The sequence below is a fragment of the Macaca mulatta genome, chromosome 13 (assembly GCF_049350105.2).
Source record: "Macaca mulatta isolate MMU2019108-1 chromosome 13, T2T-MMU8v2.0, whole genome shotgun sequence".
Lineage (NCBI taxonomy): Eukaryota > Metazoa > Chordata > Mammalia > Primates > Cercopithecidae > Macaca > Macaca mulatta.
The window spans coordinates 97,704,194-97,717,865 of NC_133418.1; the positions used below are offsets into that span (position 1 = coordinate 97,704,194).

A 13,672-nucleotide genomic window follows, 5' to 3' on the forward strand; every position below is an offset into this window, starting at 1 on the left:
GGACAAAAGCTCTTTTATTTACCGCCATTCTTTAGCCCTTCTCCCAGTCCAGGAAGAGAAGTCTGAGGAGTTAGTAGGTAGTGACCCTGAGTGGGTAGGAAATACACGGTGTGAGGAGGATACGAAACAGCAGCACAAAGAGGCAAGAGTGGGAAAAGAGTCCAGAAAGTGCAATCTTCTCCGGATCACATATTTCATGCCCCTATTTTTGAGAACAAATTATATGTCAATTGGCCTGCATAAGATGTGAAAAGGATGGAGGCAAGCTGGCACTGATGTCTGAACTTCAGTTAACCCACAGGACCAAGGCTAATGCATGCTGTTCTGGTAGCTGAAGTCCAAGGAGAATCTAAAGATGGAATGACTACCCCTAAGCCTCAAATGCACTCGCAGTTTTCCTGAGTTGACTCATAGTGGCATGGAATGAGGCTGGCAATGCCAATGGCCGTGGGCACCAGAAGGTGAGACCAGCTCCATAAAGGCATTATTGGCTTAGGAATGAGGCTGATGCTAGGGGTTCTTGGTACACGGAGTTGCAGCAAGGGAGAGTTAACTGGTGCCGCGGCTCCAGGGACAGGATCTGCCCTGCTCAGTTATCAGGCTCTTGGTGGTGATATTACAAGGGGCTCAGGGACCCTACCAGCTGGCACTGGTTCCAATAACAAGGCAGGCACAGGAAAAAGTCTCTTCAGGAAAAATCTGCCACCACTGCCTGAGACCTCGTAAGGGAAGGCATGGGAGGGCAGCTTTCTGATGGAGTAAAATTGGGACTGCAACTAAAAAGGAAGAGTAGCTGGGCAAAATCTATACACAGTTGTGGTGCCAAGGGCAGAGGTGATGTCCTTACTGGGACCAACGTCATCAATGCTTCTGAAGAGATTCTTGAGATTCTTAAAAGAAGAGGGGTCAAATCAGGGTCAATGTCAGGACAGGGCTACGTGCTCCTCTCTTCAATGTGTCCAGGGGACTGGGCAGCAGAAGGCACTCTCACTGGGTCAGCACCTAGTGGCGGAAGAAGGTGGCCCTTTATTAATCAGAAGGAATAACTACCTAGAACTTAAAGCAAACCCCCACATGTAAGGCTATAAACACATAGTCCATACTGTAAAGATGTAAACTTTCTACTAATGACTCATCTGAAGTTAGCTTACATGCTTTTCTTATCTGATAACTATTGCTGCCTTTCGGTTTACATACCTCATCCTTCTTTATCTCTTAAAAATCATCTTCGCTATTTTCCTCTCTTCTAAAATCACCTTTGGCTCCTATGATGGAATTATATATATGTTTACATATATAAACGTTTAGTAACTTTTTGTGGCGTACTGATGAGAAAACCATTACCTTGCAGTTACTCATTAGCATCACCAGGTGGCACTGGTGTGAAGTTCAATCCACTTGTAAAAATTTATTTGGGGTGGGAATGATCTCAGACTTTTCTTTTTTCTTTTCTTCCTCTTCCTCTTCCCCTCCTCCTCCTCCTCTTCTTGTTCTTCTTCCTTCTCCCTATCTCCTTCCCCTCCCCCCCTTCTTTCCTTCTTCTTCTTCTTTTTTTTTTTTTTTTTTTCTGATACAGGGTGGCACTCTGTCACCCAGGCTGGAGTACAGTGGCATGATCACAGCTCACTGTAACCTCAACCTCAACCTCCCGGACTCAAGTGATCCTCCCACCTCAGCCTCCCCAGTAGCTGAGACTACAGGTGTGCACCACCATGCCCGGCTGACTTTTTTTTTTTTTTTTTTGTAGATACTGGGTTTCATGATGTTGCCAAGGCTGGTCTCAAACTTCTGAGCTCAAGTGATCTGCCCACCTTGGATTCGCAAAGTGCTGGGATTACAGGCACAAGCCACTGCAACTGGCCCTTCCTTTGAGTAGATGGAAAAAATTGCATCCCGCCAGGCACAGTGGCTCACGCCTATAATCCCAGCACTTTGGAAGGCCAAGGCAGGTGGATCACCTGAGGTCAGGAGTTGGAGACCAGCCTGGCCAACATGGCGAAACCCCGACTCTACTAAAAATAAAAAATTAGCCAGGCATGGTGGCACACATCTGTAATCCCAGCTACTCGGGAGGCTGAGGCAGGAGAATCGCTTAAACCCGGGAGGCGGAGGTTGCAATGAGCTGAGATGGTGCCACTGCACTCCAGCCTGGATGACAGACTGAGACTACGTCTCAACAACAACACTACCACCAACAACTAAACAACAACAACAAACATTGCATCCTCAAATCTGTCTTCACCTACTGTCCTTTCTAGACACACTCTCCCACCCCATTCCTTAGCTTAACAGGAGCTGACACTACATTCAAACTGTCAGTCAGTCATGTAAGGTGAACAGAAACGTATCGATCTTTTTTTTTTCTTCACTTTGTCCCAGTGCCAGACTTGAAATTGTCATATTTAGGGGTTAACCTGCCATTTTCACAGGTCTTTCTCATCACCAACCATTTCTTTCTTTCTTTCTTTCTTTCTTTTTTTTTGAGACAGAGTCTCACTCTGTCACCCTGTCACCCAGGCTAGAGTGCAGTGGCACGATCTTGGCTCACTGCAACTTCTGCCTCCTGGGTTTAAGCAATTCTTCTGCCTCAGCCTCCTAAGTAGCTGGGTTTACAGGCACCCGCCACCACACCCAGCTAATTTTTGTATTTTTAGTAGAGACAGGGTTTCACCATGTTGGTCAGGCTGGTCTCAACCTCCTGACCTAGTGATCCGCCTGCCTCAGCCTCCCAAACTGCTGGGATTACAGGTTTGAGCCACCGTGCCCAGACTCTTTCTTTTCTTTCTTTCTTGTTTTTTTTTTTTTTTTTTTTTTGAGATGGAGTCTTGCTCTGTCACCCAGGCTGGAGTGCAACTGCGCAATCTCGGCTTACTGCAACCTCTGCCTCCCAGGTTCAAGCGATTTTCCTGCCTCAGCCTCCCAAGTAGCTGGGACTACAGGCAGGTGCCACCATGCCCAGCTAATTTTTGTATTTTTAGTAGAGACAGGGTTTTTCCATGTTGACCAGGCTGGTCTCAAACTCCTGACCTCAGGTAATCCGCCTCGCCCTCCCAAAGTGCTGGGATTACAGGCATGAGCCAACACACCTGACCCCAATCATTTCTTTCATTCCCAATCCAGGCATTTCTTACCTCACAGCTCCTGCTTACAGTTCTCACCTGACCTTGGAGGCTGACTCTGGACGTTCTGCTGATATTTTCTCCCACTATCCTGCTCAGGTGGTGGTTTAAGTGTTCCACAGCAAAAACAGCAGCAACAACAGAAACAGCAACAAGTGAGCAGTGTACACAGGATGACAAGTGTCTAAAAGGTAGGCGAGAATGGCCTCAGTCCAGCAGTTTTCTATATGACTGCTCAAGCTTCCCTCCCTCAATCCTCCTGGCACCCAGAAAATGAGACAACAGAAGCATTTGTCATAAGGAGAGGAAGGTCACCCTTCTTTCCTTATTCTTAAGGGACCTAGAGAATTGTGTACCTTGAACCAACAACTATTCAGAATAAAATAGTATCTGACGCCTTCTTCACCAAAGTGATCATACAGATATATTCCCAATGAGCCATGCTGGTCGTAAATTTTCCGCTTCTTAGGGTCGCTCAGTATGGCATGAGCTGCGTTGATCTCTTTGAATATTTCTGCTGCTTGAGTATTCCCTGGATTCTTGTCGGGATGATACTGCAAGGCCAGTTTCCTACCCAGGCGATACCCAAAAGGAGGGTGGGGAAGCAATGGGGAATGGCTGGGGAAGGAGGCTTAGGATCAATGACAGGGATTAGTCTCTAGAGAGTGCAGAAGGAATGCATGAGATGTGGTACAAGGATGGAGGCAAGCATCCAAGGTTTAAACTCCTTCCCGTACTATAATGAAGAGGGTGATGGCCCCATTTGGCCTCAAAGTGAGGGCTTGTTGGAACTTAAAAATGGGTCATAGGGCCAGGCGCATTGGCTCACACCTGTAATCCCAGCACTTTGGGAGGCTGAGGTGAGTGGATCATGAGGACAGGAGTTTGAGACCAGCCTGGCCAACATGGTGAAACCCTGTCTCTACCAAAAACACAAAAAATTAGCTAGGCGTGGTGGCAGGCACCTGTAATCCCAGTTACTCGGGAGGTTGAGGCAGGAAAATCACTTGAACCAGGAAGGCGGAGGCTGCAGTGAGCCGAGACTGCACCACTGCACTACAGCTTGGGCAACAGAGCGAGACTCTGTCTCCAAACAAACAAACAAACAAAAAAAGGGTCGTAGGCCGGGCACAGTGGTTCACGCCTGTAATCTCAGCACTTTGGGAGGCCGAGGTGGGTAGATCACCTGAGGTCAGGAGTTTGAGAACAGCCTGGCCAACATGGCAAAACCTTGTCTCTACTAAAAATACAAAAATTAGCCAGGCGTGGTGGTGCACGCCTGTAGTCCCAGCTTCTCAGAAGGCTCAACAGTCTCTGTCTCTGCTTTGGGACAGGGTGAGACTTTCTCTCAAAAAAAAAAAAAAAAAAAAGAAGAAGAGTCAGATAGCAAAACAGATACAGAAAGAAAAAGGCTTTAAGGGGGAAATTCCAAGGATCAATAAAGGACTGAGGTCTGAACCTGTAGGATTTTTTGACGTCTTCAGGTGAGGCACCCTTCTTAAGCTCCAGCACTGCATAGAGGCTCGTCCCACTTTTGGATAGCCGGTGGGCTGCTTCGTTCATGGTAGACATGATCTGAGCCAGAGGAGAAGCCGCATCTGTGAGAACTTCTACAAGTAAGGGCCCGGAGAAGTGCACTTCCAGTAACAGGAAACTCACTACCTTCAGGGATTAGGCAGGTAAATGATGACAGAAGGACAAGGATAACAGTGAGTGGGATCTGTGGCTAGGAGGAGAATTCAGGTGATCAGAAACATTCAGATTTTAAGGAGGAAACATCTTCTCCTCACATTTCCCAGCGTCCTCCAGCTACACAGACCTCCAGACATCCCACATCCTAAGGTGCTGTAAGCTAGGAGAGGTCTAAACCAGGAAAAGAGCCTGATTTTGTCTAGCGCTTCTACTACCTGGAGTAAACACCTCTGGGTCTGTCCAAGCTCACTGCCGGGTTTGAAAGACCAGGGCGGCCCCAGCCTGAACAGATTGGATCAGGAATCAGAAAGATCCACAACTTCTTTTTTTTTTGACAGAGTTTTTTGCTCTTGTCGCCCAGGCTGGAGTGTAATGGCGTGATCTGGGCTCACTGCAACCTCTGCCTCCTGGATTAAAGCGATTCTCCTGCCTCAGCCTCCCGAGTAGCTGGGCTTACAGGCACCCGCCACCATGCCCGGCTAATTTTCTGTATTTTTAGTAGAGTCAGAGTTTCACCATGTTGGTCAGGCTGTTCTTGAACTCCTGACCTCAGGTGATCCACCCACCTCAGCCTCCCAAAGTGCTGAGATTACAGGCGTGAGCCATCGAGCCTGGCTGATCCACAACTATTAAGAGAAAAACACTTCAGATCAAACCGTGTGCGGCCTAACAGAAGTCAAGTGTCCAAGAGCCTGGCGGGGGCGGGGAGTGCTTGCAGCTAGGCCCGGACTTGCTTCTTCCCTTCAGTCTCCTGCTCTCAAACCACCCCACTTCTGTCCCTCAGAGGTGAGGCACTGGGGAGAGGAGGAGGAGGACTCAGGGGCTCGAGAAGGAAGAGAAAAGGCGTTGCTGTGGGAAAGACCTGGCAAGGAACAGGCAGCAGAACCCCAGAGCGCAGGGTAGAGGCCTGCGGCCCAGGAGAACCAAGCAAGGCAAGGAGCTCAAAGGGAGAGCTCTGAGTGTGCAGGGCACCTCTGGCCCTGTGCCGACTCCTCACCCGGGTCTGGCCCTTTACCTGGGAGTCGTTCTGTTAAGCCAGGTAGGTGCCCTTCATCCTCTTGGGTGTGAAACTTCACACCGGCCGGGTCCAGTAGCTGACTGCGCTTGCGCGCAGCGCCGACGCTGCGGGTCAGGGCAAGTCGTTTTTTGGCGCCCCCGGAAGCACTGGGTGGGGAGGCCACACTGGCCCTGGGACTTATTTCGCGCGCAGGGAGGCGAGAGGGCTCAGCAGCCTGCGGCCCAGGGCAGCGGAGGAGCGTTGCTGCCAGGCTTTGGGGCAGGGATTCCCGCCGAGCCCCTCTTCTCCAGCAGGAGGGCACCACCCATCTTGATGGCCCACCTCACTCCAGGAAACACAATGGGTTTGCTGACCGTGGCGGATGAGAGGTATGGCTGCTGCATGCCCTTCTCAAGAGGTGTGTTACCTTCCCAGTTGTCCTCAAGACTTAGGGCTCTCCGCTCCGTCCCTCCTTCCCTTCCACCTGGAAACACCTCCACAACCTGTAAGACCCAACTCGTATGCCCCTGTTCCTGATACTCCATCCTTCACTCTCCCAGTTGTTCCCACTTAGTTTGTCAAAGCATTTCTTCTAGTATATTGTAATGATGAGTTTGCACATCTCATTAAAACGATGTCTCGAGCCTTTTCCAAAAGTCACTACCGTGCTTCAAAAACTTAAGTTAAATATGATGCCATCATGAGCATGTCCCATAATGTAACCCAACTTGGGTGTTTCAGTTATTTCTATTTGATAGTGTAATAACCTTATGAGGAAAATTCAACAGGAATCCTTGAACAAATCTCTATTTTTTTTCCTAAGGATACATTCTTGGAAGTGGAATTATTGGATCGAAATGATTTTTTTTTTCTTTTTTACGCTGTTGATCTCTATTGCTAAATTTCTTCCGGAAAGGTAGCAGAAGGAGGATTTGTATGCCCACCTGCAGGTGTGGGAGCATGCCTCTACCTGGCCTCCCTTCCCATGAGTTTCTACAGGAGGTAGTGTTTGCATCACTTATAATTTACTACTTTGTAGTGCTGGGTTTCTTTACAATAGCACTGAATGGCTCCTGTAACATGTAGTAGAAAAAGCTTTATTAGTTGGAAAATGCTTATCTATTAACCCTTTTGTAGCTTTTTATCACTGTCTTCCTTTTATTACAGTTATTTGTGCACATTTCCCTCCCCTTATAGGTTTTTTTTTTTTTTTTTTTTTTTTGAGCTGGAGTCTCACTCTGTCACCCAGGCTGGAGTGCAGTGGCGCAATGTCAGCTCACTGGAACCTCTGCCTTCCAGATTCAAGTGAGCCTCCTGCTTCAGCCTTCCAAGTAGCTGGGATTACAGGCGTGCACCACCATGCCTGGCTAATTTTTTTGTATTTTTAGTAGAGACGGGGTTTCACCATGTTGGCCAGGCTGGTTTCGAACTCCTGACCTCAGCGATCTTCCCGCCTTGGCCTCCCAAAGTGCTGGGATTATAGGCGTAAGCCATTGCGCCGGCCCCCTTGAAGGTTTTAAGTAGTAAATCAGTATTCCACCTCAAGAACCATCTAAGCAAATGAACTAAGGAGTCCATCTGCAGCAGACATGATGACTGCTGAATTAATGAATTTATTTCTGTAGGCCTGTGATCAGTGCTGGGAGAGGGGATGAAGACCTTTGCATCACCCACCCAGTCCATAGAGGTTACTCACCTAAAAAGAAGCTGAAGCTGATAATTTTTTTGGTGGTTTGTCTCATGCCAAATTTCTTTAACCCCCAAGCTTTCATGACTATCATGGGAGGACAGAACTAGCAGAACAAACCAGCGCATTTCTTCCCCAGCACTGGGTAGAGAGAGCAGAAGGCATTAGAGGTACACTTGTAACGAATTCCTTGCCTCAGTCTGTAAGACCCAGCATGGTCCTGCCTCTGCCTCTCCAATCTTTTCTGGAACCACTGTCCTGCTTGCTCTGGGCTCTGCTCCACCACTTTCCTCTTTCCTGTTAGTTATTTGAAAACATTGTGTTTCCTCCCATTTCAAGAGCCTTTGACCATGTTGTTCCCTCTGCCTGGAGGGCTTAACCTCTCATCCTTCAGGGATGTCAGCTTCAGGCCTCCTCAGGGAGGCCTTCTAAACTGGGTTCTACTCCTCTCTCCTTACCACCTATATATATATATATATATATATATAATTTTTTTTTTTTTTTTTTGAGACCGGGTCTTAGTCTGGAGTGCAGTGACACAATCACAGCTCAGTAGCCTCAACTTCCTGGGCTCAAGCCATCTTCCTACCTCAGCCTCCCAAGTAGCTGGGACTAAAGGCATGCACTCCCATGTCCAGCTAATTTTCATATTTTTGGTAGAGGCAAGGTTTCATCATGTTGCCCAGGCTGGTCTTGAACTCCTGAGCTCAAGTGATCTGCCTGCCTTATTGCAGGGATTACAGGCATAAGCCGCCATGCCCAGCTGGTGAACATATATTTATTTGCATATTGATTTAAAAGCTGCTGTTAGCCAGGCACAGAGGTGGGTCACAAGGTCAGGAGTTCGACACCAGCCTGGCCAACATGGTGAAACCCCGTCTCTACTAAAAATACAAAAATTAGCTGGGTGTGGTGGTGCATGCCTGTAATCCCAGCTACTCAGGAGGCTGAGGCAGGAGAATCACTTGAACCTGGGAGGTGGAGGTTGCAGTGAGCCGAGATCATGCCACTACACTCCAGCCTGGGCAAAAAAAAAAAAAAAGCTGCCTTCCCCAGGTGACAGCTCCATGAGGGCAGGGACCTTGTATCCCCAGCACCTAGAGCCATGCCTGGCTTACGTAAGTGAATGAATGATTTGTTGAATGAGCTATAGCTGAGGGCACTCTGCTGATCCAATGTAACCTGGAGGTTGGGCTCAGAATTCCCTGGGACAGAAGCACTTAGCTAGGGAACTGGACAAGACTACAGGGCCCATCTTCCCTCATATGTTCCTAGACAAGAAGAAACCATGATACAGAAAGAAGGCAAGAGGGGAGATAATAACGTTATTCTGAACTCCCTGTTTCTTATTTGTCTTAGTATTCCCTCCAGTTCCTAACACACTTCTTGTGTTCAATAAATGTTGGTTGGTTGAATGAACAGGCAAAAGTGAGTGAGGCTTTTCTAAGATGCTCTTACCTAATTATCTCCTTGGATCCTCATAACAACCCGAGAGGAAATTGCATCCCTGCTTCATAGAGGTGAGCCCTGAGAAAGAAGGCAAATTCGGTTCTGAGAAGAGTTAGTAAACACCTTTCGCATCTTGCCAGAGGCTACAGAATGTTTTCACTTCTTATCATGGCCCTCTGACATTCTAACTAATCACAGTTCATAGCTCTTGAAATAGCCATTATCTGTAAGTCTTGTGAGGCTCTGCTCTGAATAGAATGTCACTTCAGCCAGGAAACTGCAGAGATGGGAGTAGCGTGGCCCAGTCGGCCTGGCCTTCTTTGGCCAGTGGCTCTCGTCTTTGCCTTTACCTAGAAACCAGAACCTCTTTGACTGAGTGTTCTATGCTGGGGTCTCTTCTCACACCTGGCTCAGTCCTAGGAAGAACACACAAGCCAGGGTCAGAAGCCCTAGATCTTAGCTCTGGCTCTGGCCCTCACAGGCTGTGTGATTTTAGACAAATCATTTCATCTCTGTGTCTATTTTTCTGCTTCTATAAAAACCTGTGCCATTTCACAGGGTTGATGTCAAGACTTAATTGGATTTGGTTTTTAAAAGAATGAAAATAAAAAACCAAAAATAACTGCCAAAGAATGATTACAGACTAAAACCATTTCTTGGATCATTTGCCCTCCCATCATACCTTGAGTCAGTGATTGTTTCGTTTACTACCACCCAGAGCCATTTGGTCTCTCATGGAGAAAACCAAGAAGCATCCCTTGTTTACCCACAAACAACTAAAGTTTTAGTCATATAGCTGGAATACACACACATAAAGACAGCAGACATTGGCATATTTATACCCAAAATACCACGCTCTGGAACATATGCAGTGGGAGAGAGAGAGATCATAATTTGTCACATTCAACCACCAGGTTCGCAAATTATACAGTTTTTGAGCTGGAAGGGACCTCAGAGATTTAACTTGAGTCCAACACCTTCAATTTATAATTGAAGAAAGTGCAGCCCAGATAGACGGATTGACCTGCTTAAGGTTATCCAGGCCGGGCGCGGTGGCTCAAGCCTGTAATCCCAGCACTTTGGGAGGCCGAGACGGGCGGATCACGAGGTCAGGAGATCGAGACCATCCTGGCTAACACGGTGAAACCCCGTCTCTACTAAAAAATACAAAAAACTAGCCGGGCGAGGTGGCGGGCGCCTGTAGTCCCAGCTACTCGGGAGGCTGAGGCAGGAGAATGGTCTAAACCCGGGAGGCGGAGCTTGCAGTGAGCTGAGATCCGGCCACTGCACCCCAGCCTGGGCGACAGAGCAAGACTCTGTCTCAAAAAAAAAAAAAAAAAAAAGGTTATCCAGTGAGATCTGACCTGAGTTTTCTGACTCCAAGTTCAGAATCTACACAGTGACTGTTCCTTCCTACTTTAAAATCCAAGTCTATAGACAGACCACAGCTGTGGGGGATATTCACATCCTCTCATGGGTGATGTCAGGTAATGTTCCTCTTTCCCCTCCCCCAGCAGAAGGCATGTATACTACATGTGACCAAAACCACCACCACCCGCCCAATCGTGTTTGCCTCTGCTTCCCAGGCCAAACACCTCAGGATGGGAGGTGGAAGGCTTTCAGCTAGAAAGGAGACTGCTTCATGTCCCTGTCCTCTCTGACCTGCAACCCCAAACTCTGCAGACCCAACACTAGGCTAACAGCACCTGTCTCACCTGTAAACTGGAGATAATAGTGTCTGTGTCTTTGGGTTGTTATGAGGATTAAATGTGAATAAAGCACAAGGCACATGCTTTATTATTATGACTATTATTATTATACTAGCTATTTCTATCCTATCTCCTGATTTTATAAGGTTGCATTTCATTTTGTCTCTGGCAAGAAAGGAAAAATCAGGGTCCCTCCCCTCCCCTAAGATTTGCAAATTGTTATTTGTGTCTTTCCATCCTTCTTCTGAGCCTCTTAGAACCCCATTTTCTTGTTCTCCTACCCAGTGCCACCTTGTTGCCCTCTGGCTATCCAAAACACTGCTCCCAGTCCTCCCAAGCAGCCAGAACTCCAAAATTACCACTCTCATTTCCTCTGTTTCAATACTTCTAATAAAAACTACTGCTTTCATAGAATGATCTCATCCCTCAGGGTAGATAGAAAGCAATCTTATTACAACACTGTAATTTAGATGATAGTGAAAAGACAGTTAATACCTCACCCTCTTAATTGTCATTAATGCAAAAGGAATAACAGATAGAATTTCAGGCAGAATGATTAAATGGAGTGAAAAACATCAGGTTATGTTTTGGGAAGAGACTTTGGACCTTAAATCACTTCTTTCTGTTTAACCCACCATGGGTGTAGACTGACTCTCTAAAGAAGAGAGGAGCACAAGCAGAAGCTTAAGGACCAAACTGCAGAGAAAATCCATAGTCAGAATTAGCCAGGCATGGTGGTACACACCTGTAATCCCAGTTACTCGGGAGGCTGAGCAGGAGAACCACTTGAACCAGAGAGACTGAGGTTGCAGTGAGCCGAGATTGTGCCACTGCACTCCAGCCTGGGCGACAGAGTGAGACTCCGTCTCAAAAAAAAAAAAAAAAAAAAAAAATTAAAAAAAGAAAAAGAAAAACCGCACTCTAAAATCTGAATTCATCATTTTCCCCCTGGACTGTTTTTTGTTTGTTTGTTTGTTTCTCCATTTCTGTTAATGTTATGACTATTTGTAAGACTGGAGACTCATTCTTTTCCCCAAATTTAGGTTAAAAAAGCTTGATAATTTTTTTTTTTTCAAAATCTCTGTTTCATTTGTCTCTTCTCAGCTCCCACAGCCTTGATGCACCCCAGTTAAAGGATTTCCATATCACACTGGCTGGTGTCCTAGCCTCCTAACTTTTCTCCCCATTGCTGGCTTCATCCTGGATACTGCTCCCAGATCACTGTTCCTTTTTTTTTTTTTTTTTTTTGAGATGGAGTCTAGCTCTGTCGCCCAGGCTGGAGTGCAGTGGCCAGATCTCAGCTCACTGCAAGCTCCGCCTCCCGGGTTTACGCCATTCTCCTGGCTCAGCCTCCCGAGTAGCTGGGACTACAGGCGCCTGCCACCTCGCCCGGCTAGTTTTTTGTATTTTTTAGTAGAGACAGGGTTTCACCGTGTTAACCAGGATGGTCTCGATCTGCTGACCTTGTGATCCGCCCGTCTCGGCCTCCCAAAGTGCTAGGATTACAGGCTTGAGCCACCGCGCCCGGCCTTTTTTTTTTTTTTTTTTGAGACAGAGTCTTGCTTTGTCGCCCAGGCTGGAGTGCAGTGGCGTGATCTGGGCTCACTGCAAGCTTCGCCTCCCGGGTTCACGCCATTCTCCTGCCTCAGCCTCCCGAGTAGCTGGGACTACAGGCGCCCGCCACCTCGCCCGGATAGTTTTTTGTATTCTTTTTAGTAGAGACGGGGTTTCACTGTGTTAGCCAGGATGGTCTCGATCTCCTGACCTCGTGATCCGCCTGTCTCGGCCTCCCAAAGTGCTGGGATTACAGGCTTGAGCCACCGTGCCCGGCCTAGGATCACTGTTCTTAAAGCATGCTTCCATCTTACTACTTTGCTCACAGCATCACACAAGATGCAAAACCACTTTTGAAATCTGGCAGTGAACTCTGACCTTATGCCAATTTACCCCTTCAAACTCATTGTCTACTGTTGTCCTAAGGTGAACCTTTCACAGCAATCAAATGGGTCTCCTCACTAAATATTTCTGTTTTTCTTCACCTCTGTACCATTGCTCTCACACCGTTTCTCCCCATAAACTATTCTTTTCCTTAATCAATTCACTTACTCAACAAATATCAACCAAGCACTGATATATGCCTAGTACCTTGGATACAACAATAAGTGGTCAAACTCTTTTTCTTCCCTCATAGATTAGAGCCTAATATGGGAGACAGTTCATTAAGACCTTCAACAAATATTTACTGGGTGCTATTATGTACCAGACCCTGTTCTGGGGATACAGCAGCATGCAAAACAGACAGAATTTCTGCCATCATGGGGCTTACATTCTGGCGAGAGGGGCAGACAATAAACAAAATGAGTTCTATCCTGGCTAATACGGTGAAACCCCGTCTCTACTAAAAAATACAAAAAAACTAGCCGGGCGAGGTGGCGGGCGCCTGTAGTCCCAGCTACTCGGGAGGCTGAGGCAGGAGAATGGCGTAAACCCGGGAGGCGGAGCTTGCAGTGAGATCCAGCCACTGCACTCCAGCCTGGGTGACAGAGCGAGACTCCGTCTCAAAAAAAAAAAAAAAAAAAAAAACCCAAAATGAGTAAAATATACAGTGTGTTAGATGGTAATGATGGCTATGGAGAAAAATAAAGCAAGGAATAGAAATAGAATGTTGGGGGAGAGGTTTCAGTGTTGTTGTTGTTGTTGTTGTTTTTCGAGATGGAGTCTTGTTCTGTTGCCCAGGCTGGAGTGCAGTGGCAAGATCTCGGCTCACTGCAACCTCCGCCTCCCAGGTTTGAGTGATTCTCCTGCCTCAGCCTCTAGAGTAGCTGGGATTACAGGCACGTGTCACCACGCCCGGCTTATTTTTGTATTTTTAGTACAGACGGGGTTTCCCCATATTGGCCAGGCTGGTCTCAAACTCCTGACCTCAGGTGATCCACCCACCTCGGCCTCCCAAAGTGCTGGGATTACAGGTGTGAGCCACTGCATCCAGCCAGGTTGCAGTTTTTAAAAGAACAAACAG

The 13,672-nt window shown here is 47.2% G+C and overlaps 2 protein-coding genes across 8 annotated transcripts in view; one reads left to right on the forward strand and one right to left on the reverse strand.

The window, feature by feature from the left end:
* On the reverse strand, window positions 1-5,947 carry DNAJC5G (DnaJ heat shock protein family (Hsp40) member C5 gamma). Of its 5 annotated transcripts, none has more exons than XM_077959985.1 (7): window positions 5,827-5,947; window positions 5,027-5,298; window positions 4,579-4,694; window positions 3,476-3,737; window positions 3,159-3,303; window positions 1,198-1,265; window positions 1-1,002 (listed from the first exon to the last, which is right to left on the reverse strand). In XM_077959985.1, exons 3-6 carry the CDS (start codon window positions 4,689-4,691, stop codon window positions 1,216-1,218), a joined length of 570 nt encoding a protein of 189 aa, XP_077816111.1. In that variant the 5' UTR covers window positions 4,692-4,694; window positions 5,027-5,298; window positions 5,827-5,947; the 3' UTR covers window positions 1-1,002; window positions 1,198-1,215. The 5 variants fall into 5 exon arrangements, 4 of the variants coding, with proteins under 4 accessions (XP_077816111.1, XP_077816112.1, XP_077816113.1 ...); XM_077959986.1 differs by having other exon boundaries at window positions 5,027-5,218; window positions 5,809-5,947; XR_013402946.1 differs by lacking the exons at window positions 3,476-3,737; window positions 5,027-5,298 and having other exon boundaries at window positions 1-202; window positions 848-1,002; window positions 4,579-4,717; window positions 5,827-5,911.
* The window catches only part of SLC30A3 (solute carrier family 30 member 3), a 22,771-nt gene continuing 14,661 nt past the window's right edge, over window positions 5,563-13,672 (forward strand). The window contains exons 1-2 of one of the 3 annotated variants that reach the window (XM_077959941.1): window positions 5,563-5,850; window positions 6,123-6,197. In XM_077959941.1, coding sequence (XP_077816067.1) covers window positions 6,142-6,197 — 56 coding nt within the window. In that variant the 5' untranslated portion in view covers window positions 5,563-5,850; window positions 6,123-6,141. Of the gene's footprint in view, window positions 5,851-6,028; window positions 6,198-13,672 lie in introns of those variants that run through there. The other 2 variants (XM_028831850.2, XM_077959940.1) reach the window with 2 other exon arrangements.